The sequence below is a fragment of the Paroedura picta genome, chromosome 1 (genome assembly GCF_049243985.1).
Source record: "Paroedura picta isolate Pp20150507F chromosome 1, Ppicta_v3.0, whole genome shotgun sequence".
Classification (NCBI taxonomy): Eukaryota; Metazoa; Chordata; class Lepidosauria; order Squamata; family Gekkonidae; genus Paroedura; species Paroedura picta.
Window position 1 is genome coordinate 12,667,298 of NC_135369.1, and position 24,718 is coordinate 12,692,015.

Sequence of the window (24,718 nt, forward strand, 5' to 3'; positions counted from 1 at the left end):
ATAGTACGGGAAGACAGCAGAATTGAACCAAAGAACATCCACCCAAACCCCAATATTTGATGCACAAAGAAAAGGATCTTCCTGCCAGAAAAGGATCTTCCTGCCAGTTGCACGATAGGTCAGTTTAGGTCGAAACTGACTGGATCCTGCAGTAGGGATCTAGCTGCACATTGGCTGACCGTCACGTTCCTTATGCGGGGGCTGCTGTGGAATCTTTTCTCAATCTCCAACGCGGCCAATACCACGACTTGGGCATTTAACCCACAGTTAGTTTATTGAATGAAAGACATACAGGTGGATCACCTTGCCAAGGTAACACATAGAACAGAAGAATTGACTGCGACAGGGCCCCGAGATCGAACCTGGGCTTTACAGACACAGGAGTAAGTTCCCCCACCCTTTCTAGAAATGCGGGAAAACACTTTCCCATGGGGGGAATGTTTGATCCTATCTGGGTGTGAATACTAGATGCAGAAACGGTCACAGTGAAGATCCTTGTGATGGTTGGCAGCAGCTGCTGAAGCAACTTTGTCTACAATTTGCAAAGCAGCTCCACTCTCCAGTGGTAAAAGTCTCAACCGGATACCCTTAAAACCCTTCCTAGTTGCTTAGTAAAGGTATCAGCAGGGACCACGGTGCCCACGGACACCACGTTGAGTAGCTTCGGCTGAAGGCAACAAGGCAAGCTAGGAAGGAAACCAGCAATGAACATCTGTAGGAGGCCATAAAATGTGAACATATATGGGACCGACAGACAGAAGCCCTGACCAGGGCCTATTCTGCACACAATAAATAATGCACTTTAAATGCACTTTAGAATTAGACTTTCCTGTTCTGCACAGGAAAATCCAGCTGCCAAAGCACATTCAAAGTGCATTATCCTTTGTGTATACAAAGGGCCCTGGACAGCACTGACTAGCCAGTGCCCATTCCGCACATGTGAGATAATTCACTTCTGATGTGCTTTTACCGTTGGATTTTTCTGTGTGGAACAGGAACATTTGCTTCTAGAGTGCTTTGAAAGTGCATTGATCTCAGAAGCTAGGCAGGATCAGCCCTGGCTAGTGTTAGGACAGGAGACGGCCAGAGAATACCGGGGTCACGACACAGAGGCAGGCACCGGAAAACCATCCCTGGACGTCTCTTGCCTTGAAAACATAACTGGGTCACCATAAATCAGCTGTGATTTGATGGCCAAAAACACCTCCCAAATTACCCGACTATTGGGGAAATGGTAACATGAACATTAAAGAGAGTTTAAGCCACACCCTTCTCTGTTAAGATCTTTCCTACCTCTCTGAGATCTCTCTTTGTCTCTCTCTCTCTGTGGTTTCTCTGTCTCACTCCAAATACAGTTTTGATCCAGGGTTTTTATCTTGCCTGCCCGCCGACCATGGCAACCAAACAACCTTGTCCTTGGTTGCCCTTAAGAAGAATTTCGATCAGTGCATTCATGGGGGAGGGGGGGCAGTTGGACTTTCACTTCCCCCCTGAGCCATCTGGCTTCTTCCAAAGAGCCTGCCTGGGTGGCTCTGATTTATTTATTTACTTATTTATTTGTTGGACCTCTAACCCGCCACTCTCTGCAAATTCGAGGCAGAGACTCTTAGAGGAGGGGTTCCCTTTTGGGGAGCAAAGGGGGGCTACCCAAAACCAGTTTATCCACGTAGTATATGCTACGGGCCCTGCATTTCAGGGGCCCCCATACTGTGCCTCCCCCCCGCAAGGATCAGGGCCGTAGCTTCCCACCTCCCTCTTTAAGGACATTCGGAGTGACACCCCTTTCCACTGCAGGGGTCCTCTACCCCCAGTCTGGCTGCTCCTGCTGTAATTGTACTCTGCTAAGGCCCCGTGAATCCTGAAACTGTTTTTTGGTGTTCCGGGCCCTACAAATGCTTAAACCACTCTTGGGCGTACCCTAATCCCTGCCCCGGAAACTACAATAAGCACAAAATGCAGCTGCCCATGTTCTCACCCTAAAACCATGGAGTGCCCATATCGCCCCAACCCTCCAGCAGCTACACTGGCTACCAGCTTGGTGTAGTGGTTAGGAGTGCAGACTTCTAATCTGGCGAGCCGGGTTTGAATCTGCGCTCCCCCACATGCAGCCAGCTGGGTGACCTTGGGCTCCCCACAGCACTGATAAAGCTGTTCTGACCAAACAGGAATCTCAGGGCTCTCTCAGCCTCCCCTCCCTCACAGTGGGGCTGTTGTGGGGAGAGGAAAGGGAAGGCAACTGTAAGCCGCTTTGAGACTCCTTCGGGATATAAGAACCAACCAAGCGGCATATAAGAACCAACTTTTCTTCTTCTTCAACTGAATACCCGATCAAGTTTAAGGTGTTGGTACTTACCTTCAAGGCCATACACAGTCATGGTCCTGTGTATCTCAAGGACCATCTGCTCACCTATTCTCCCCAAAAAGCGACTCACTCTACTGACTACAACAGTCTGGTGATTCTTGGCCACAAAAATAATCCACCTGGCCTTGACCAGAGGCAGGGCCTTCTCATCGGCGGCCCCAACGTGGTGAAACGAGCTCCCTGACAAAATCAAGGCCCTATCGGAACTCAAACGAGGCTTCCACAAGGTATAGATCAGGGGTAGTCAAACTGCGGCCCTCCAGATGTCCGTGGACTACAATTCCCAGGAGCCCCTGCCAGCATTCGCTGGCAGGGGCTCCTGGGAATTGTAGTCCACGGACATCTGGAGGGCCGCAGTTTGACTACCCCTGGTATAGATGGAATAATCTCTCTGGAGCAGTGATGCTCTGTGTTCTTGCTTCTCAGGGAGAGGCCTTCTGGAGTTCTGTCCTCTGCATTTGGTCCACTGTGGCCTGATGCAACACAGCTTCTGTTATGTTCCTGTGACTGGGTCTATGATGCTCTTTCTTCTTGGTGTTTGGGGGCGGGGCTCAGTGGGAGGGCTTCTGGAGCTCTGGCCCTGCTGGCGGACCTCCTGATGGCCCCTGGGCTTCGGCCACTGTGTGACACAGAGTGTTGGACTGGATCAGCCATTGACTTAATCCAGCATGGCTTCTCTTCTGCCCTTAATTAAGAACCCTGCCAAGCCCATAAGCAAGCTCTGGGCGGGCCCCCTTTAGGCCAGGCCAGCAGGCTATTCCCTCTTCCCAGGCGCCGGACTCGCCGTTTCCTAAAAGCCTCTCTCCTCCAGACATCATAGACCAGTCTATCAAGCGCTGCAAGGCCTGGTTCGCGGCCAAGTACACGTCCTGCCTGAACACGATCGCCGTGCCCGTCATCAGCCACCTGCTCTGCATCCCCATGAAGTTCAGCTTCCTCTGCCACCTCGCCAAGAGTGAGTCGCTGCCAAGAAGCCGCCGTTCTTCCCGCAGGGTCGTTGTATGCGGCTGGCATTGTTCGTTGCTTAGCAAAGGGGTGGGGGAGGGAATAGCTTTGTAGGTCACCAAGGCAGGGGATGCCTCTGGTCTGGCAGCAAGTTTCTTGGGATACGTGCAGCTCCCAAATGGGGCTAGTAACTCCCCCCCCCTGCCCCCCAGCTTCCAGGGCTGTTCCTTTTTTTAAAATTTGTAGAACAGAAATAAGATGACATAGTCGGATCGTTTGTCCGTAAATTCTAAGAAGAAGTCCCAGCAATCATGGAATTCTTCTGGAGGTCTTCTGTTTACTAGGTTGGCTAGCTCCCCCATTACAGCCAAGTCTCAAATAGAATCACAGAGTTGGAAGGGGCCTCCAGGGTCATCTAGTCCAACCCCCTGCACAGCGTAGAAACTCAGAACTACCTGCCCACCCACAGTGACCCCAATTTCATGCCCAAGTGATCCCTCCACCAAAAATCTCCAGAATCCAGCCTGGCCTGGAGGGAATTCAGCTACCATCCCACAGTGGCAATTAGCAATTCCCTGAGTATGCAAGGAAGGGCTACAAGAGACAAACCCTGGCACATCCCTTCCTGCCCACCCACCCACAATCTGCCTAAATTCAGATGTAAATCCAAGCCCGGTAGTTCTCGTTGCTTCTGTCTGGATGCAATCAGAAGTCCAGCTGCAGCTATTTCATCTCAGGGAAATGGCAAGGGGGGTCTGGTTAGCAGGCTCCTCCTAGCTACCGGTGGAGGATCGGGAGAGTAGGGTTGCCAGATCTGGGTTGGGAAACCCCAGGAAATTTAGGAGTGGAGCCTGTGGAGGAGAGGGACCTCCTTGGGGTGCGATGCCACAGAATCCGCCCTCTAAAACATCCGTTTCCTCCAGGGGAACTGATCTCAAATCAAATTCAAAAAACCTTTAATGGCATATAAAAAACTTCTATATGAAAATAAGTAGTTGTTCATTAATAGTTCATAATGATCACATAGTTTTAAGAGAAAACAAATAGCTGAAGTAAAATTATCATAGAATTATAAATCATAGAGTAATAGAGTTGGAAGGGACCTCCTGGGTCATCTAGTCCAACTCTCTGCACTATGCAGGACACTCCCAAACCTCTTGCTCATCCACTGTAGCCTGCCACCCCCTTGAGGCTTCATAGAATCAGCCTCTCCATCAGATGGCTCTCCAGCCTCTGTTTAAAAATTTCCAAAGAACAGGAAGCCTGTTCCACTGAGAAACCGCTCTGTCAAGAACTTCTTCCGGATGTTTAGATGAAATTTCTTTTGAATTAATTTCATCTCATTCATTCTGGTCTGTCCCTCTGGGGCAAGAGAGAACAACTCTGCTCCATCCTCTACATGGCACCCTTTTAAATACTTGAAGATGGTTATCAGATCCCCTCTCAGTCGCCTCCTCTCTAGGCTAAACAGACCAAGCTCCCCCAACCTTTCTTCATACGTCTTGGTCTCCAAACCCCTCACCATCTTTGTTGCCCTCCTCTGGACACGCTCCAGTTTGTCTACATCCCTCTTCAACTGGGGTGCCCAAAACTGAACACAGGACTCCAAGTGAGGCTAAACCAGCGGTAGCATCACCTCCCGTGATCTGGACACAATACTCCGTTTGATACAGCCCAAAATCCCATTTGCCTTTTTAGCCACTGAGTCACAATGCTGACTCATGTTCAATGTATGGTCTACTAAGACTCCTAAATCCTTTTCGCACATGCTACTGCCAAGACAAGTCTCCCCCATCTTATATTGGTGCATTTGGTTTTTCCTACCTAAATGCAGAACTTTACATTTGTCCCTATTGAACTTCATTTTATTCAGTTTAGCCCACTTCTCGAGCCTATCAAGATCATCCTGTATTCTGTTGCTGTCTTCAGTTGTGTTTGCTACCCCTTCCAGTTTAGTATCGTCTGCAAATTTAATAAGTATCCCTTCTAATCCCTCATCCAAATAATTTATAAATATGTTGAACAACACAGGCCCCAGGACAGATCCTTGGGGTAATCCACTTGTCACTCTTTTCCAAGAAGATGCTGAACCATTAACAAGTACCCTCTGGGTGCGATTTGTCAACCAGTTACTGATCCACCTGACAGAATTAGGATGTATTAATTAATTAAAAATGATAACCAATTATATATTCCTCCATCGAATGCTCAGTAATCAGTAATTCACACCAACTATAAATGCCCATTTCTTGCTTAGATGATTATCCTTTTGTATCACCGCCGCCAAGAATTCGGCTACTAGATCTTCCAGTTGAAGGTTGTTAATCAACTCTTATACGGAACTGATCTCTGTAGTCTGGTTGTCATTTGGGGGGGGAACCTCAAGTCCCACTTGGAGGCTGGCATCCCTGCTAGGCGGTATGGGGTAGCCAACCTTTAGGTGAGGCCTGGAGATCTCCCAGAATTACAGCTCGTCTCCAGACCATCCTTTGCCAACTTTTTTACCGCTGAGAACCCCCTGAAACGTCCTTCAGACTTCGAGAAACCCCAGAAGTGGCATGATCAAGCAGAATACGATAGGGAAGCAAAGCTGTGGACACGCCCACCCAGAGGCCCCGCCCCTCCCCACCCCTCCAGGCCCATCATTGGCCATCTTGGGGGGGGAGTGGCTCGACATGAACATCTATGGTCATATCACGTGATAAATGTTTAACACATTTAAAAATATATATTTAAAAAATAATTAACTCCAACCCATTTGGAAAATCCTTCGCAAAACCCTTGTTGAGAAATCCTGCTCCTCCCCCGCCATCCTTCTCTTTGCCAGTTATGAACGCTTGGTGCCAAGACAAGATTCCTGTGGATGGGAACTTCGGCCAGACCTACGACCGCGTCAACGGCTCCGTCGACAACTTGAACCAAGACTTCTCTGCCGATTTGGTGATCAAGGTGCGTGGGGGTCCTTTGCCGGCCCAGTGGCCAAACTGGGGTACCAGTGCTGAGGAACAGAACTCTTCCTTCAGAGAAGGGAGACTGGGACGGCTGAGAAGGGCGACTTTGTTGTTAGGTGAGAAGTCGTGTCCGACCCATCGCGACCCCATGGACAATGATCCTCCAGGCCTTCCTGTCCTCTACCCTTCCCCGGAGTCCATTTAAGTTTGCACCGACTGCTTCACGGACTCATCCATCCACCTCATTCTCTGTCGTCCCCTTCTTCTTTTGCCCTCGATCGCTCCCAGCATTAGGCTCTTCTCCAGGGAGTCCTTCCTTCTCATGAGGTGGCCAAAGTATTTGAGTTTCATCTTCAGGATCTGGCCTTCTAAGGAGCAGTCAGGGCTGATCTCCTCTAGGACTGACCGGTTTGTTCGCCTTGCAGTCCAAGGGACCCGCAAGAGTCTTCTCCAGCACCAGAGTTCAAAAGCCTCAGTTATTTAATGCTCGGCCTTCCTTCGCCACGACCAGGCAGTGATCCTTGAAGGGGAGGAGAAGGGCGACTAGGATGCCCCAAAATGGCCAGTGATGGGCCTGGTGGGGGTGGGAAGGGGAGGGTTCCTTGGGGGGCGTGTCCATAGCTCTGGTTCCCAACCATATTCTTAATGATCACTCCAATTCTGGAGTTTATCAAAGCCTGAAGAATGTTTCAGGGGGTTCTCAACAGTAAAAGAAAAGTTGAGAAAGACTGGTGAGGAGGCTGGACTTTGTATTTTATTTATTATTTATTTATCTTTTATTATATTTATTTATTTTTATATATTATTGGAATATGCTGCCCCTCCTGGCAAGCTGGATCGGAGCGGATGGCAACATTAAAGGAATGACCAAATAAAACAATTTTGCAACCACAATAATGAATTAGGGGAAAAACAATTTAAAACAATTCCCTAATATTCCACCTCCCATAGCGTCTTGTCGTTGGCATATCCAGGGGAGATCTCTGCCGGAGGGGGCCGATCCAGATGTGTATTTGCAAATTTATACAACGTCCTTCCCCGAGGGTCTCTAGGCGGCTTTCGATATTTCACGAGATAAAAACAATGATTAAAACATATTAAACATTTAAAAACAGATTTAATAGTTTAAAAAATCAGAACGCTCACTGCCTTCCCTCCGGTAGCACAGACCGGGAGTTAAAGTGTTTTGTGCTCACTATGGAATGGCATACGGATGTTTATCCTTTAGGTAAGGCCTGGCGGAACAGCTCTCGCAGGCTCTGCGGAACTGCTTGAAGTCCCACAGGGCCGTGATCTCACTCGGGAGAGTGTTCCGCCAGGGCTGGAGAAACTCTTTCCCTGGTTGAGGCCAATTTGACATATGGGGAGGGGGGGATCTTGAGCAGATTTTGTTCGCTTGTTCGTACACTTCTTGGCAGGGGGGTGCATAGTGGTCTCTTCCAGCTCTGTGTTTGTCTGATTCGGCCTCCCCCTGCCCACAGGAAGAACAACAAGCGATGATTGTGGGCGCCAACATCTCCCACGAACACCTGGTGGATGAGGTCAACGAACAGGTGGCCTTGCATGGCGGCCGGATCAGCACCTCCATGTCCGTGCTCCGCGTCTTGCTCTCCTGCACCTTCATCGTCATTTTTGCCTCGTAAGGGAAGGGCGTCAGTCGAGTTGGGGCGGGGTCTATCAGAAGGGAGTAGTCTCAGGTGGGTCAGGGGCAGAAATTAGTAGCTCAAGGGGTGGAGCCTTCTAGAAAAGGGGTGGAGCTAATAGCAGGGCCTGAACGGGGAAGGCGTCAGCAGTGTGGCACAGTATGTGCTTGCATGGCCAGGTATTCAGGCTGCCACCTCCAGTTTGGGAAATTCCTGGAGATTTGAGGGGCGGAGCATGAAGAGGGTGGGGTTTAGGGAGGGGAGGGACTTAGGTAGATTGAAAGTCAGTTATAATTTCAGGATATCTCCAGCCACCACCTGCTGATCGGGTTGCCAGTCCCAGTTTGGGAAACACATGGAGATTTGGGGGAAGAGAGTCTGAGAAAGGCAGAGTTCAGGGAGGGAAAGGATTTCAGTGGCGTGTACTGCCTTAGAGTCCACCTTCGCATGCAGTCATTTTCTCCAGGTGAGCTGATCTCTGTCACCTGGCGATCAATTGTAATAGTGGGAGATCTCCAGTCACTATCTAGCAATTGGCAACCCTACATGAAGATGGACAACTCTGCTGGTTCAGCCCATGACCTCTCCAGCTCACATGCTCTCAAGGGCTGAGAGCTCCTGGACACCCAGTCTAAGGTGGCCAAATCTCCCAAGAATCCAGAGGGAGGAACCTTGGAGAGGGACCAAACATAATGGGTGGAACCCAGCGAATGGGGTTGGAGCCTAATGGAAGGGAAGAGTGTCAGTCAAGTTGGGGCGGAACCTAGCAGAAAGGACAATCAGGGGGAGAGCTTAATGGAAGGGAAGAGTGTCAGTCAAGTTGGGGGCGGAATCTATCAGAAGTGATTAGTCTCAGGCGGGTCAGGGGCAGAGCATAGTAGTTCAGAGGTGGAGCCTATGAGAAAAGGGGTGGAGCTAAGAGCAAAAGCCCTCATCAAACCTGGCAGAAAATAGTTACGCTCCATTTTGTTTTTGTTCCATCACCCAGAGATTTTACTCCACCTTCTGGTTGCTTAAAGGTAAAGGTAAAGGTATCCCCTGTGCAAGCACCGGGTCATGTCTGACCCTTGGGGTGACGCCCTCCAGCGTTTTCTTGGCCGACTCAATACGGGGTGGTTTGCCAGTGCCTTCCCCAGTCATTACCGTTTACCCCCCAGCAAGCTGGGTACTCATTTTACCGACCTGGGAAGGATGGAAGGCTGAGTGGACCTTGAGCCGGCTGCTGGGATCGAACTCCCAGCCTCATGGGCAGAGCTTCAGACTGCATGTCACTGCCTTACCACTCTGCGTCACAAGAGGCTCTTTCTGGTTGCTTAGAAGATCCTTAAAATAGTCAGACCTGACTGTTCTTGTTAGATGGCATAATCTTTTAGATCCATCAATGGCCCTGCTTCACACAGTGGCCAGCCAGGTTCTCTGGAGGGCTAACAACAGGGCAGAGAGGCTGAGGCCTATCCCTGATGTTGCCTCCAAGTACTTTTATTTGCAGAAGCCTTGCTCAGTGGCCTTGAGGACTTTAGCAACAATCGCCAGCAGGATCAAATTCCCAAGCCATGAGGGCTAGAACCTTGCCTTTTTGTTTTTAAATGCAACCTGCGTCTTAGGATGCCATGCCTTAGCAAGAAATCAGTGGGGTAAGAGTGAGGGGATCAGGAGGGGGGATTCGGACGGGCTGGAATGACTCCCCCCCCCCAAATCTCTTTCCAAGGGCACAATCCTACACAAATAGTTACAACCAAGATATCCGCTTCGACAACATTTACATCACCCGCTATTTTCGGCAGATTGATGCCCGGCGTCGGAAGCAGGTGAGAGCAGTCCAGGACAGCAGGTCGGGCACTGCCAAGACTGAGAGTGTGGTAGTTGTAGATGCCCTGGGTCAACAGATGTTTAGGACTGGGCACCAGGAGCCCGATTTGGACTGATTCAGCTTCAGCGCCCATTAAAATCAATGGCCCCGTTGACTTTAAATGGGAATTCCGGTGTTCCCAACTTTCCCGGGGCCTAGGGAATGGGGGTTCCAGTTACAGCCTCCAAACTTTCAGGGTAGCTCCAGGGGGCTCTTTCCTGACTCCCCTCCGAATTTCACAATGATTGGGCCATGGGGTCCACGTCCAGGGGTTCCGAAAGAGGGTGCCCCCATCCGCTCTATTCTATTCAGTGGGATGGACTCTCCATTGGATAGACTGGAGGGGAGGTGACCAGAATGGTACAGGGGTGGCCAAAATGTGGCTCTCCAGACATTCATGGACTACCATTCCCATGAGCCTCTGCCAGCATGACCTGGTGGCAGGGGCTGGTGGGACTTGTAGTCCATGGGCATCTGGAGAGCCACGTTTTGGCCACCTGTGGACAGTATTCCAAAAACGGCCACATCATAGATTTATACATGAAGCATGCAGGTGGAAAATCCAGTTAGAGACAATGAATTTTAGAGAGAGCTGATCATCAAAAGTCATAGAGCAGAGGCAGGTGAAACTGACTGAAGGTCTGAAGAGCCAGGGGACAGCTGGAATCCAAGTTATAACGTTTCTGTGGTTGCCAACTCTAGGTTAAGGCTTTCCTGGAGATTCTGGGGGTGGAGCTCGGGGAGGGCGGATTTTAGAGAGGAGAGGGATTGCATTGAGGTATAATTCCACAGAGTCTGGTCTCCAAAGTAGCCTTTTCCTCCCAAGGAACGTCTCTCTACCACGTGGGGATTAGCTGTGATTCCAGGTGATCTCTAGCTACCACCTAGAAGGCGGCAAACCTCTTGGTCATTCCCATCAATCGCTCTCTCTCTCTCTCCTCCCTTTACTGTGTTTTTCCTGGAATTTTCCAGAAGAAACGGACTCTCCTTCCTTTGCGCCGTGCTGAGCTTCCTGGCTACATCGATCCGTACCACCTCACGTTCCAGCCAGCGGAGACCAAGAACCTGGTGAATGCATGAGCCGTGTGGGCAGAGACCTACGAAGCTGGTGGGGAAGCTGGGAGAGGGCAACAAGGCCTTTCATCAGCATGTCTAGGGGGGTAATTTCAGGAGCAGGTTACCTTTACCCAAACCCCATCTCCTAGGCAGTGAGAGGCCGCCTAGACATTAATTCAATTTACCTACCAAATCTTGTGCTCCCTTTCCAGCGAAGCCAGCCCAATGCAGGGTTGCCAGTCTCTGGGGATATTCGGGGGGGGGGGGGTGTCCATAGGGGCAGACCTGGGCTGATTCTGCACTTACTTTGTTTATGCCGTTGTGGATCCTGTTATATTCAGATCAATTTGAACTCAGCCCTTCCTCTATCCCCCCCCTTGAAATAGAAAGTGTTCTGCTGGAGATTAGGGAAGTTCAGAAGGGTGGGGGAGCCAAGCACAACAGGAGCCTCTTTCTTTTCTTGAAAGGGGGGGGGAGGATTGGAGACAGCAGAGGAGGGGGAATAAATCTCTGCCGAGAGAAGTTAGGGCTTCCCCTTTAAGAAAAGCCTTGCAGCCTGGGAACTAGAAAGCCTTGGAACTGATGCCCTGGCCAATCAGGGCTTTTCTACCGCATTGGAGCCTCGTGGCAGCATGTTAGTTCAGCAGCATGTTAGAGAGCTGCACCTTTACTCATGCCGATTTTTCAAACATCGAGGGTTATACCCACTCCAGGATATCACGGGGAAAAGGTAGGGCCACTCCAGAGCCATCATGCTTGTTGCAGAGGGGAAATTTAAATCGGCCAAAATCAAAATGGAAATTGCATTCAAGTGGAGACGGCAGGGATTGAATTGAAGTGGGATTGGAATAAAAGCTCCATGCAGATTCAGCCCTGGTCCTGGGCGGGGAGGGCCCTTGGCAGGATATAGTACCACAGACCAAAGCAGCCATTTTCTCCCGGGAAGCTGTATGATGTTGTGATTCTGGGGGGTCTCCAGGCCCCACCTAGAGGTGACGAAGAAAAAGTGACCGGTCAGTAGTTGTGAAGCAAATGCGCGGAGAAACTGACAGACTGGCCACGATGAAGGAGAAGAGTTGTCTTTAATTCGGATCAGTATATTAAGCCAAATCGTGAACCGGTTTAAAAGACACATTTTTGTAGCTTTCCTCAGTGCCAGGAGGACCAACCCAAAACTGTCGAATAAACTCATAAAATCCACCGTATTTGTGCGCTCTGCTGACTAAAGACAGTGGCAAGTTTTACATTCAACTTGCAGTGCTGATGTGCAAGATGACTCAACCCAACAAGCTTCAATGAGAAAGACTATAAAACCAGGTTAAGGGACAGGAACCAAGGCAAAGTTAACCATAATGTACAAATCTGACCTACAGTGAATCATAATGACAACAAGGCAGAAAATTGTGGGAGAGATCTTCGGTGGGGGCCTACAAAGCTTGTAAGTCCTCCACCAATGGAGAATCACAGAATCACAGAATGATAGAGTTGGAAGGGCCACACAGGCCATCTAGTCCAACCCCCTGCTCAACGCAGGATCAGCCCAAAGCATCCTGAAGCATCGAAGAAAAGTGTGCATCCAACCTTTGCTTGAAGACTGCCAGTGAGGGGGAGCTCACCACCTCCTTAGGCAGCCTATTCCACTGCTGAACTACTCTGATTGTGAAAAATATTTTCCTGATATCTAGCCTATATCGTTGTCCTTGTAGTTTAAACCCCTTACTGCTTGTAGAAGATCTATAAGCTGCGTTTCCCAAAAATGAATAAGCTAACAGCCATCCTGGCACCATGTGGCAGGGAGTCCCCAATAGGGTAACCAGGAGGGACCTAGTTATCCCCTAGAATTACAGAGATCAGTCCCCCTGGAGAAAAGGGCTGCTTTGGAGGATGGACCCCATAGCACTATGCTCCACTGAGACCACATCTGAGCTCAGATCCCACACACTGCTGCCTCTTTTTGGAAAGAAGAACATTTCAGTATTCATTGTTATTTTTGGCCTCTCGTGGTTTATCCTATTTTTTAACCCAGGTATTAAGTCTGCAGGTTCAGTGATCACAGACGCCAATTCTTCAGAACAGCTCTTTTTATTTAGCAACTCCAGCAACAGACTACAACTATCAAACAGGGGGAAACAGGCAAACTCATGCACTTTTATACCTTTCAGGCAGCCAGCCGCTGCCTCTGATTGGCTCTAAGCAGAGCAATCCGATTGGCCCTAATACTTGCCTTTCCCCTCCCTCCCTTCTTCCAGCTGTTCTTACTTTAATTGGAACAATATCCTGTTTCTACCCTCAAGCGGTCCTCACACTTAAATTAAAGCCCTCTGACTCTTTTTCTTAATTGGTTTGCCCTTTTGTGTACTTTCCCCAGCTCCTTTGGAAGTGAGATGAGCACTACAGTATCCAACACCCCTGGTGTGGTAGCTTTGGTGTCATGGGTAAGAATGGCAGCCTCTAATCGGAGAGCTGGGTTTGAGCCCCCAGTCCTCTTCCACATGCAGCCAGCTGGATGACCTTGGGCTAGTCGCAGTCAGAGCTGTTCTCACAGAACAGTTCTCTCAGGGCTCTCTCAGCCCCGCCCACCTCACAGGCAGGGCCGGATTTAGATGTGGCCCTTTCACCTCCCATTTTTAAGTTTGTAAATAACATGAGAGATAATAAAATACATAATGACTGTGATATATATCAATATGTTAAATGAAACACGTTGTGATTGGTACTAACCTTTATAAAAAATGTGGAATATAGGCCCCTCTTGATCTTGAGGCCCTAGGCTGAAGCCTAGTTAGCCTATAGGAAAATCTGGCCCTGCTCACAGGGTGTCTGTTGTGGGAAGAGGAAGGGAAGGCGAACATAAGCCGCTTTGAGACACATGACCCTGGGCCAGGGACAGTTCTCTCTGAACTCTCTCAGCCCCATGTGCCTTGCAGGTTGTCTGTTGTGGGGAGAGGAAGGGAAGACTGTTGAGATTCCTTTGAGTAGTAAATAGCGGGGTGCAACACACCTGCTCTTCTTACATAAAAGCATTAAAAAAGGTAAAGGTATCCCCTGTGCAAGCACCGAGTCATGTCTGACACTTGGGGTGACGCCCTCCAGCGTTTTCATGGTAGACTCAATACGGGGTGGTTTGCCAGTGCCTTCCCCAGTCATTACCGTTTACCCCCCAGCAAGCTGGGTACTCATTTTACCGACCTCGGAACGATGGAAGGCTGAGTCAACCTTGAGCCGGCTGCTGAGATCGAACTCCCAGCCTCATAGCTTCAGACAGCATATTACTGCCTTACCACTCTGCACCACAACAGGCTCTAACATAAAAGCATGGCAATAGATATAATTTATAACTGCTAGCGTTAGCATTTGGAGCTGTTTGAAGTGCTTTATAGGCCTTTACTGTGTCACAGCAGAACCTACAGCCGTCCTGCGAGGCGGGCCAGTCTTGTTTCACCCTTGTATGTGGTGCCTAAGGGCACTCAGAGAGTGTTTGGCTGACAAATCACATCTCCACTTTGAGTGTGATATCGTAGCAGAAAGGGGCTGACGGACTCATTCTTCTCCCGTCTTCCTCCTCATCCTTTATTGGCTTGGAACAACGTCCCCCAAGGCCAACCTATCCGGAAGCAGCAGCCCTTCTGCAAGAATGGGCTGGCTCATCTGTGGACGTCAGCTCCAGGTTGAGAAATTCCTGGAGGTTTGGGAGCAGAATCTGGGGACAGTGGAGCGTGGGAAGGAGAAAGAGCGTAGCCATCCATCCATGCCTGAGAGCAGGGGGGGCCAAACTGTGGCTCTCCAGATGTCCAGCTGGCAGGGACTCATGGGAATTGTAGTCAATGGACACCTGGAGAGCCACAGTTTGATCAGTCCTGCCATAGAGTCTGCTCTCTGGGGAACTGTAGTCTGGAGGCTGGTTGTAATTCCCACAGAGGGCAGCGTAGCTTGTTGAGGTCTCTCTCCAGGCTCCACCCCTAAATCTCCTGGAGTTGGCAACCCTATCCCCCCGGGGCACCCAGGGTGTGTGAGTGGGGGGTGTCTGTACTCCTAGGCCCAGTTTAATCAAGCGTCAATCTGTGGCAAGCCAGATGGGATTTCTTTAGAAGAAGAAGAGTTAGTCCTTATATTCCGCTTTTCACTCTCTGGGCAATCTCAAAGCGGCTTCCAGTCGCCTTCCCTTTCCTCTATCCACAACAGACACCCTGGGAGGGAGGGGAGGCTGAGAGAGCTCTGACAGGACTGCTCTGTGAGAATAGCACTATCAGGACTGTGACTAGCCCAAGCTCACCCAGCTGGCTGCAGTTGGGGGAGCGGGGAATCAACCACAGATCACCAGATTAGAAGCCGCCACTCTTAACCACGAAACCACTTTAACTCTTCAACTTTTTTTGGCTCCATGGGAGCTGATCTCTTCCATAGATCTTCTGTCATTCTGACAAGGCCGACAGTTGCCAGCTTTGGGCTGGGAAATACCTGGAGACTTTGGGGGTGCAGCCTGGAGGTGGCAGGATTTGGAGCAAGGAGGGAACCTCAAGTGGAGTCTAATGCTGTGAAGTCCGAAATCCAAAGCAGCCACTTTCTCCAGGGGAAATGACCTCTATCAGCTGGAGAGGAGCTGTCATTCCAGGGAATCCCCAGGTCCCCCCTGGAGGCTGGCATCCCTACAGGCCCCACCTGGAAGTTGGCAATTGCAAATCTCTTTGCAGGTGACAGGTCACCAGCCCCTCTTCTAAATTTATGAAGAGATGATTTGCATCAGGGTACTTGGTGACTCCGAGCTCAGCATCCCCTTACCCTTCTGTACCACCTGCATCCCAACCTTCCTCGTTTTCACAGCCCCCGCAGGGTTTGCCCTGTTTCTGACCACTTCACCCCCTTCCCTCTTTCCAGATGTCGGAGCTGCTGGGCTGCCTGCCCTCCCTGATCTTCCTGCTCCTGGCCTTCTGCCTCGACTACTTGCTGTACAACATCTTCAGCGCCATCCGACACCATTCCTTTCTGGAGTACTCTTTCCGCAGTGAGTGCACGACCCCTGGCACCATGCTCTTCTCCCCAGCCCCGGAAGGGAGGCCCGTTTCCCCCCCCTGCCTCCATCCCGCACAGCTTCTGTCCCTTGAAGAGCAGCCAAAGGTCAAGAAGGTGGGCAGGTAATACTTTCCAGGCTGTTGCTCAACCTTTCCAGAATGACAGGAAACTTCCACACCAGGGGTAATCAAACTGTGGCCCTCCAGATGTCCATGGACTACAATTCCCAGGAGCCCCCTGCCAGCGAATGGTGGCAGGGGCTCCTGGGAATTGTAGTCCATGGACATCTGGAGGGCCGCAATTTGACTACCCCTGTTCCACACGCTGCTGCTGCTGCTGCTATCCGGCTGCTGTGATCTGGCTGCATGGGCCTGATTTAACCCAGACATTCCTGTTTAGGGTTAAGTCCAAACATTCTTCCAGGCGCCAGGTGGATGTTCTACGAGAATGATCCCCAGCTTGCTTGGTGTTGCGGTTGAGAGTGTGGGCTTCTAATCTGGAGAGGCGGGTTTGATTCCCCACTCCTTCGGATGCACCCGGCTGGGTGACCTGGGGCTAGTCACAGTCCTGTTAGGGCTGTTCTCACAGAGCATTTCAATCAGAGTTCTTTCGGCCTTACCTCCCTCACAGGGTGCCTGTTGTGGGGAGAGGAAGAGGAGGCGATTGTAAGCTGCTTTGAGACTCATTCGGGTAGTGAATAGCAGAATATAAAAACCAACTCTTCTTCTTCTTCTGATGGCTGCCTTGGAGAAACTGGCAATTTTGGAAGTTGGACACTAGGGTGCAAGGACTCCTAAATCTGGGTGTCCCAGATCCCACCGGCTACCAACAGGGAATGGGGTTGGGGAGAGCTGCTAGAAGATCCAAATTAGGAAACTCCTAGGGATTTGGGGGATGGAGCCTGGGGAGTACAGGGACCTTCATGGAGTATGCCCTAGATTCCATCCTCCCATCTTCTCCGGGGGAACTGACTTCTGTTGTCTGGGGACGAGCAGTAATTCCGGGGGTCCCCAGGTCACACCTGGAGGCTGGCATCCCTGCATCACTTCCCTGCTGAGGTCCCTCCCCAAATTCTGCCCTCCCCAGGCCCAGCCCCCGAACCTCCAGGAGGTTTCCAACTTGGAGTTGGCGATCCAATTCTAAATCACCTCCTAAATCACCACCCTTGTTTTTCACCTTGGGGAGGTTTGGGGCACTGTTTTGTAAAAACGTGTTCCAGCGAACGGGTCCTTCCCGTTTCAGACTCTGCCTTTGGGACTCCAGAAATTATATCCTTTTGAATGTGCTGGATGCACCATGACTTGTAGAACCCTTGGAGGGAAAGCAGGGCTTGGCAAATTAATATGTGAGTTTGCAGAGCAGCCCCTGAAGGGCCTCGACATTGGAGAAGAGGGCATTTATGGTCTGTGCGATTCTTCCTTCTTGAGAACATAAGAGGAGAAATGTTGCATCAGGCCAACGTCCCCTCCAGTCCAAGAACTCTGTGTCACACAGTGGCTAAAACCCAGGGGCTACCAGGAGGTCCACCAATGGGATCAGAACTCCAGGAGCTCTCAGGAGCTCTCCCCCTACGGCCCTCCAAGCACCAAGAACATAAGAGAAGCCATGTTGGATCAGGCCAGTGGCCCCTCCAGTCAAACACTCTGTGACCCACAGTGGCCAAAACCCAGGGGCCATCAGGAGGGCAGCCAGCAGGACCAGAACTCCAGAAGCCCTCCCACTGTGGTCCCCCCCAAGCACCAGGAATACAGAGCATCCCTTCCCCTGACATAAGAACATAAGAGAAGCCAAATCAACTGCAATTATGGGTGATCTCCAGGCCCTCCCTGGAGGTTGGCAAGCCTATCACCAGGAGCAGGGTAGCAGGCAGCGTTTGTGGGCAGGTGCCAGGCATAGGGGACAGCAAGGGAGAACTGGTCTCAGTCTTCATTCATGTTGTTTGTAGTTCTCCACGTTTCCCAGAGATTCCAGAAGGACCACGCAGAGTGGGTCACTACGGTCTCCACCATGGGACATTCCATTACTGGTGCATCAGGATTTTAGAAGTCTGGAACCCCCAGGAAGAATTGGAGCAGAGCCTAAGTAGCCACACAACACACTAAGTGGTGCAACAATGGTGTTCTAGGATATTTCTTAGGATAACCTATACCAGGGGTGACCAGACTGTGGTTCTCCAGGTGTCCCCACAAGGGCTCATGGGAATTGTAGACCATGGACATCCAAAGAACCGGCTTGGCCCCCCTGATCTATATGCTCGAGTGGCCAGCTCCAGGTTGGGAAACTCCTGAAGATTTGGGGATAGAGCTTGCTGAGTGGGCGACCACAGTGGGGAGAACTGATCTCTGCAGTCTGAAGAGGTAATTCCAGGGGATCCCCAGGTCCCACCTGGAGGCTGGCATCCCTACTGTATGCAGCAGTACAGACCACAAGTCCTTAGTCATTTCTTCAAATATGTTTGTCAGCCATCTTGTACAGGGCAAAGCCCTATGACCTGTGTGGAAAGGCCCTCTGGAATAATTCCGTAGAAACACATGTACGATGTGAAGAGTTTATTTAGGGGTTGGGGGTCTTCCCTGTGACAACCTCCCTGCCCTCTCTCCAGGCAGCCACCAGCTGGAAGTGAAGGTTGGAGGGGACACGATGATGGCCCGCCTCCTCCGGAGCACCATCGGGGCCTTGAACACCTCCTCGGAGATGGCGATGGAGACCACCAACGTGCGTAAGTTCAGGAGGCTGCTCCCTGCAGGACGAACCCCGCCAAATCAGGCTGCCAGCTCTGGGTTAGGAAACAGCAGCTTTTAGGGGTGAAACCTCGGGAGAAAGGGGTTTGGAGAGGGGCAGGCCCTCAGTGGGCTATAAAGCCACAGAGTCTGCACTCCAGAACAACCATCTTCTCAGGGGAACTGATTTCTCCTTGCTGGAACGCCATCAGCGTGTCTTTGGGGAAAGGCCTACCTTGCAGGGCCGTATGTTGCATGGGATAACATTTCCTGGTTGTGCGCTCAACAGAGACACAAGTGGTTGCAGGAGAGAGACCCGCAACCAGTTCCCAAGGCAGGCCTGCGCATATCCTCAGTGACTCACCTACTTGTTTCAGGGAGGCAACGCCCACCAACTCCTGGCCAGGAAGAAGAATAGAATCACAGAATCATAGAATCATAGAGTTGGAAGGGGCCACACAGGACATCTAGTTCAACCCCCTGCTCAACGGAGGATCATAGAATCATAGAGTTGGAAGGGGCCACACAGGACATCTAGTTCAACCCCCTGCTCAACGGAGGATCATAGAATCCTAGAGTTGGAAGGGGCCACACAGGCCATCTAGTCCAACCCCCTGCTCAACGCAGGATCATAGAATCATAGAGTTGGAAGGGGCCACACAGGCCATCTAGTCCAACCCCCTGCTCAACGCAGGATCAGCCTTAAGCATCCTAAAGGAGGGCCTTGTTCTCTCCCTGCTACCCCTCTTTGCTCCTGTGGCTCGACATGGGAGAGCCAGGCTTCTGTCTTATAACTCATAGAATCATAGAAGGGAGAGGTCCCTTCCAACTCTATGATTCCATGATTCTAACTCGCTCTAGCTTCTGTGTAGCCCTGACTGGCAAGCTGGCTAATTGTTGCCTGCAGATCAGATTGTGGGAGATCTCCAAGGACCCACCTGGAAGCTGGAAGCCCTGAAAGGTCCTAGTTGGCCTCGGGGACCAAAAATCTTAGACTGGTCCCGGTCACAGCCTGGCTGCGTTCATTTCCCACTGGAACGCTGGGACCCCTTTCTTCCAATTGGTCTCCCACAGAGTGTTTGCCCGAACCTCGAGGGATGTCCAGGATTCAGTACCAGGCGTGTATCATCCCTCTGGCCGCCTTGTTCCTGCTGTGCATCGTCCAGGTGTACGTCTACCGCCTCCGGAGGGTCATCGCTGCCTTCTATTTCCCCAAGGTCAGGCGCCAGGCCTATAACCGATCCCTGACCCCATCAGGGCGTCTCTGATTGCTGCGGGGACCCCTGGAGTGGGTCAGCCTCTGCTTCTAGGTCAGAAATGTCTATTTCAGGGGCTCTTGACCACCAGGGATAGGGGGGACACTCCATCTGGTGCAGGCATGCTCTGTAATGTCGGTGCTTGGAGGGGCAACAGTGGGAGGGCATCTGGAGTTCTGGCCCCATTGGTGGTCCTCCTGATGGCCCCTGGGTTTTGGCCACTGTGTGGCAAAGAGTGTTGGACTGGATGGCCCATTGGGCTGATCCAACATGGCTTCTCTCATGTTCCTCTGTCTGGGGCAGGGATGCTCTGTCTTCTTGGGGCTTGGGGGACCACAGTGGGAGAGCTTCTGAAGTTCTGTCCTGCCTGGTGGACTTCCTGAGGGCATCTGTGTTTTGGCCACTGTGTGACATACAGGGTTGGACTGGATAGACCAGGGGCCTGATCCAACATGGTTTCTGTGAGAACTGTGACTGTCCCAAGGTCACCTTGACTGTGGGCCAATCCCAGTTTTCTCAGAGCTCTCTCAGCCCCACCTCCCTCGCGGGGTGTCTGTTGTGGGGAGAGGAAGGGAAGGCAATCCGTCTGCCGCCTTGAGTATAGACCACAAGTCCTTAGTCACCCAGTTGGTGACCGTGGGCCAGCCCCCGTTTTCTCAGAGCTCTCCCAGCTCCACCTCCCTCACAGGGTGTCTATTGCAGGGAGAGGAAGGGAAGGCGACCCGTCTGCCGTCTTGAGACTCCTTCGGGTTTTGAAAAGCGGGGTACAAAAAAGCCGGCTGTTGTCTTTTTCACGGGAAGAGCCAAATAGGTGCCGTTCACCATTGCCCATCCCTGCCTACCGACCCTGGAATTCCTTGGTGGGCTCTTCCTAAGCTACTGAGATCTGACGATCCGGATCATGCTGACATCCGAGGCGCCCAAGTCTAAGACCACGGAAAGGGTCAACCTGACCAGGATGCTGTGCTCCCCTCCGCAATAGCTTTTCTGGGCAAAGGTCAGTGGTCCATTCCGTTCTCCTACCCGGTCCCTCTTTTCATTTTTGCAGCGGGAGAAGAAGCGCGTCCTCTTCCTCTACAACGAGATGCTGAGGCAGCGGGTGGCCTTCATCACCGTGCAGCGGAAGCGCATAATCCAGAGAGCCCGGCGGCACAAGAGACTGGTGAGTCGCACTTCCAAGGAGGCGCAGGGGCACGGCCTCTGCTCGGCATGTGGAAGGTCCCGGGCTCAGTTCCCCAGACATCTGCAGCTAAAGCAGGTTCTCTCCACCAGGGTTTTGTGAAACCCCGGGGTTTTTCGATGGCCCTGGGTGGGTTTTCTGAATGGCTGGGAGTCCATTTTTTTCATAAATTTAATAAAGATTTTAAACATCGATCAGATGTTATGACCATACATGTTGACCTTCCTCCCCCCAGAATGCCCAGTGATGGGCCTGGAGGCGGTGGGATCACATCAAAATCCCACCGCCGGCGGTGGGATCACATCAAAATCACAAGATGTCATAGTCCCATTGTATACGGCACTGGTCAGACCACACCTGGAGTACTGTGTGCAGTTCTGGAGGCCTCACTTCAAGAAGGACGTAGATAAAATTGAAAGGGGACAGAGGAGAGCGACGAGGATGATCTGGGGCCAAGGGACCAAGCCCTATGAAGATAGGTTGAAGGACTTGGGAATGTTCAGCCTGGAGAAAAGGAGGTTGAGAGGGGACATGATAGCCCTCTTTAAGTATTTTAAAGGTTGTCACTTGGAGGAGGGCAGGATGCTTATTTACAGCATCACACTTCTACAACTGGACAAAATCTATTCAGCAGGTACCCTGATAGCACGTTCAGGAGTTCATGCGTCCTGCAACACTGTCAGGATCCCTGCTAGCCTAGTTCCAGGGCCTGCGGAGGTGGCTCTCCTCCAGCGCTCCCAGCGAGAAACCCTGCCCCTCTCCACGCAGCTTCCCCACAGGTCTTCTCGTGTGCCGATCGTACTCCACGAAAAGCATGCAGCCCTGTGGCATTTGTGCAAGGAGTCTCGCCCCGGTTTCCTGCACATTTTTGTTTACTGCCTTCTGGCTCCCCACCCCTGCGGCCTCCTTGCGCACGGACCCCAGGGCAGGGCTTCCTGTTGGCTCCGCAGAGCCGCCTCGGACCCTCCCTTCCCACAGAGTTTACTGAATTGCCAGACAAGCCCAGCGCTTTAAAGGGTCTCGGCTGCCCCAGAGGGCTGACCGGCTTCTTCCGGCCCTTTCAAAGCATCTGCTCTTTTGCTGAATTAAGCGCTTCTGCCTTGACCTGGGCTGGCCCGGTCTTGTTAGCTCTCGGAAGCTAAGCCCCGCTCGGGTGTGCCCTTCGACGGAAGACCACCGAGGAAGTTCAGGGTTGCTCCACAGCCTGGCAAACCACCTGTTTGTCTCTCGCCTGGAAAAACCACACCATCGGTCTCTTGATGGCCATGCCCTGAGCCAGTCGTCCCAGGCTAGCCTGATGTCCATAGATCTTGGAAGCTAAGCAGGGTCGGCCCCGGTGAATATTTGGATGGAAGACCGCTGAGGAAGTCGGGGCTGCCGCACAGAGGCAGGCAACAGGGAACGAACCCTGTTGAAGAAGAAGATATCGGGGGGGAATTTCACGGTCAGAGTAGTTCAGCAGTGGAATTGGGCTGCCTAAGGAGGTGGGGAGCTCCGCCTCACTGGTAGTCTTCAAGCAAAGGTTGGAGACACACTTTTCTTGGATGCTTTAGGATGCTTAGGGCTGATCCTGCGTTGAGCAGGGGGTTGGACTAGATGGCCTGTATGGCCCCTCCCAACTCTGATTCTGTGATTCTATGATTCTGTAAAACTGCCTCCATTTAGTCTTGCTCTGTCTCCATTTACATAACAACATAAGAGAAGCCTGGAGAAGAGGAGGTTGAGAGGGGACATGATAGCCCTCTTTAAGTATTTGAAAGGTTGTCACTTGGAGGAGGGCAGGATGCTGTTCCCGTTGGCTGCAGAGGAGGGGACACGCAGTAATGGGTTTAAACTTCAAGTACAACGATATAGGCTAGATATCAGGAAAAAAATTTTTCACAGTCAGAGTAGTTCAGCAGTGGAATGGGCTGCCTAAGGAGGTGGTGAGCTCCCCCTCACTGGCAGTCTTCAAGCAATGGCTGGATAGGTACTTATCCAGGATGCTTTGGGCTGATCCTGCCTTGAGCAGGATCCTGCAGGGGGGTGGAACAGGGGGTTGGAACAGATGGCCTCTATGGCCCCTCCCAACCCTATGGTTCTATACTTCCCCTGGAGGGTGGTGGGAGGGGCTCTTCACTGGAGCTGTATCCAGGCTGACCGAGTTGGCTGGCGGGCTCCAGTCCTCCCTCGAATGGCCGCCTATTTCCATCTCCCGGCAATGTACACAGACCACTAAATTTCATAGGGCAGGGACGTAAAGACAGATGTCAGCGTTGGCGAATGGGCACCCTTCCCCCTCAGCTGCCGCTCTCTGGCTGGCACTGAGGCCCCCTCCCTTCCTTTCTCCGCAGGAAAAGCCCCTCATGGACCGGCTGGGCCGTTGGTTCCCGTTTCTGCAGCGTTTTCTCCGCCGGCGTTGCATTCTCTGCGGCTTGCCCGAAACCGACAAGTCTGTCCTTTGCGCGGGTCCCCGTTGTGGCACCGTCTACTGCCGGCTGTGCTGGAAAGACATGGGGGAGGTCTGCTTTGCCTGCGGCCAGGATGACGTGGTCTCCGACGACAGCACCAGCGAGGGCGACACCGGCTATGCCCAATGAACTGCGGCCGGGCGGGACGACCAGGCACTCCGTTATTAAATACCTGGCTTGGCTCCTTCGGATCTTTTAGTCCTCTTGAATTGCACCGTGGGGGGAGGGAAATGCAGGGGGCACATTCTGTGCATCAATTTTATTTACTTAAATTTCTACATCCGTCAGTCAATCCGTCCGTCCATCCGCTTCTCTCCCCCCCTCCCTCCCTTCCTTCTTGGCCACTGCTCCTAGGCAGCTAGCTTGTGGTGGCTAATAGGTAAAAGGTAAAGGTATCCCCTGTGCAAGCACCGAGTCATGTCTGACCCTTGGGGTGACGCCCTCTAGCGTTTTCATGGCAGACTCAATACGGGGTGGTTTGCCAGTGCCTTCCCCAGTCATTACTGTTTACCCCCCCAGCAAGCTGGGTACTCATTTGACCGACCTCGGAAGGATGGAAGGCTGAGTCAACCTTGAGCCGGCTGCTGGGATCGAACTCCCAGCAGAGCTTTCAGACAGCATGTCTGCTGCCTTACCTCCCTGCACCACAAGAGGCTCATTGTGGTGGCTAATAGCATAATTGACAGTAAAACAATTAAAAAGCAGTCCTCCCCCACCCCCTTATCCCAGGGACTGTCAGAGCACTCACCCTAATGGAGACCCAAAGTGGTTTACACCAGCTTAGTGTGGTGGTTAAGGGCAGGAGCCTCTAATCTGGAGAACTGGGCTTGATCCCCGCTCCACAGCCAGCCAGCTGGGTGACCCTGGTCACAGTTCTCTCCGAGGCCTCTCAGCCTCACCTACCTCACAGGGTGCCTGTTGTGGGGAGAGGAAGGGAAAGTGATTGCAAAGACTTGCGGCCTCCCTGTGCCTTTGGAAGTCGGACACAGCATGGTGGGCTGAGCTACAAAATGGGTGCCATACAGCGGCTGCCACAGGAGGGAGAGCTGGCCACAAAACAGATGCTGCAGCTTTCCTTCCCCCACATGGGCGATTTCCACAGTACATCAACCACTGCTTCTGCTTTCTTCATATTCTGAAAATGTCAAAAGTTCCAACAGTTTCCCCTCCCCAGAAATAGATCTGAATTCTGCAGCCACTTACCCCACGCGTTCCAAATCCTCCTTTTCAGTGATCTCCTCTCCGCTTGGGAGGTAACTTGTAGTTTTCCAGTGAGGAAATCCAAGGTGTGATGCC

General features: G+C 51.7%; 1 protein-coding gene across 2 annotated transcripts in view; it reads left to right on the forward strand.

Annotated features, from left to right (window-relative positions):
• The window catches only part of DCST1 (DC-STAMP domain containing 1), a 30,135-nt gene extending 6,512 nt beyond the window's left edge, over positions 1 to 23,623 (forward strand). The window contains exons 7-16 of one of the 2 annotated variants that reach the window (XR_013228357.1): positions 3,174 to 3,317; positions 6,135 to 6,256; positions 7,740 to 7,897; positions 9,610 to 9,709; positions 10,723 to 10,818; positions 15,682 to 15,808; positions 18,419 to 18,531; positions 19,611 to 19,753; positions 20,841 to 20,954; positions 23,306 to 23,438. Coding sequence is in view for 1 of the 2 variants with exons in the window: in XM_077322056.1 (XP_077178171.1) it covers positions 3,174 to 3,317; positions 6,135 to 6,256; positions 7,740 to 7,897; positions 9,610 to 9,709; positions 10,723 to 10,818; positions 15,682 to 15,808; positions 18,419 to 18,535; positions 19,611 to 19,753; positions 20,841 to 20,954; positions 23,306 to 23,551 (1,367 nt within the window). In the remaining variant the exon portion in view is untranslated. Of the gene's footprint in view, positions 1 to 3,173; positions 3,318 to 6,134; positions 6,257 to 7,739; positions 7,898 to 9,609; positions 9,710 to 10,722; positions 10,819 to 15,681; positions 15,809 to 18,418; positions 18,536 to 19,610; positions 19,754 to 20,840; positions 20,955 to 23,305 lie in introns of both variants that reach the window. The other variant, XM_077322056.1, reaches the window with a different exon arrangement.
• Positions 23,624 to 24,718: the final 1,095 nt, after the last annotated feature.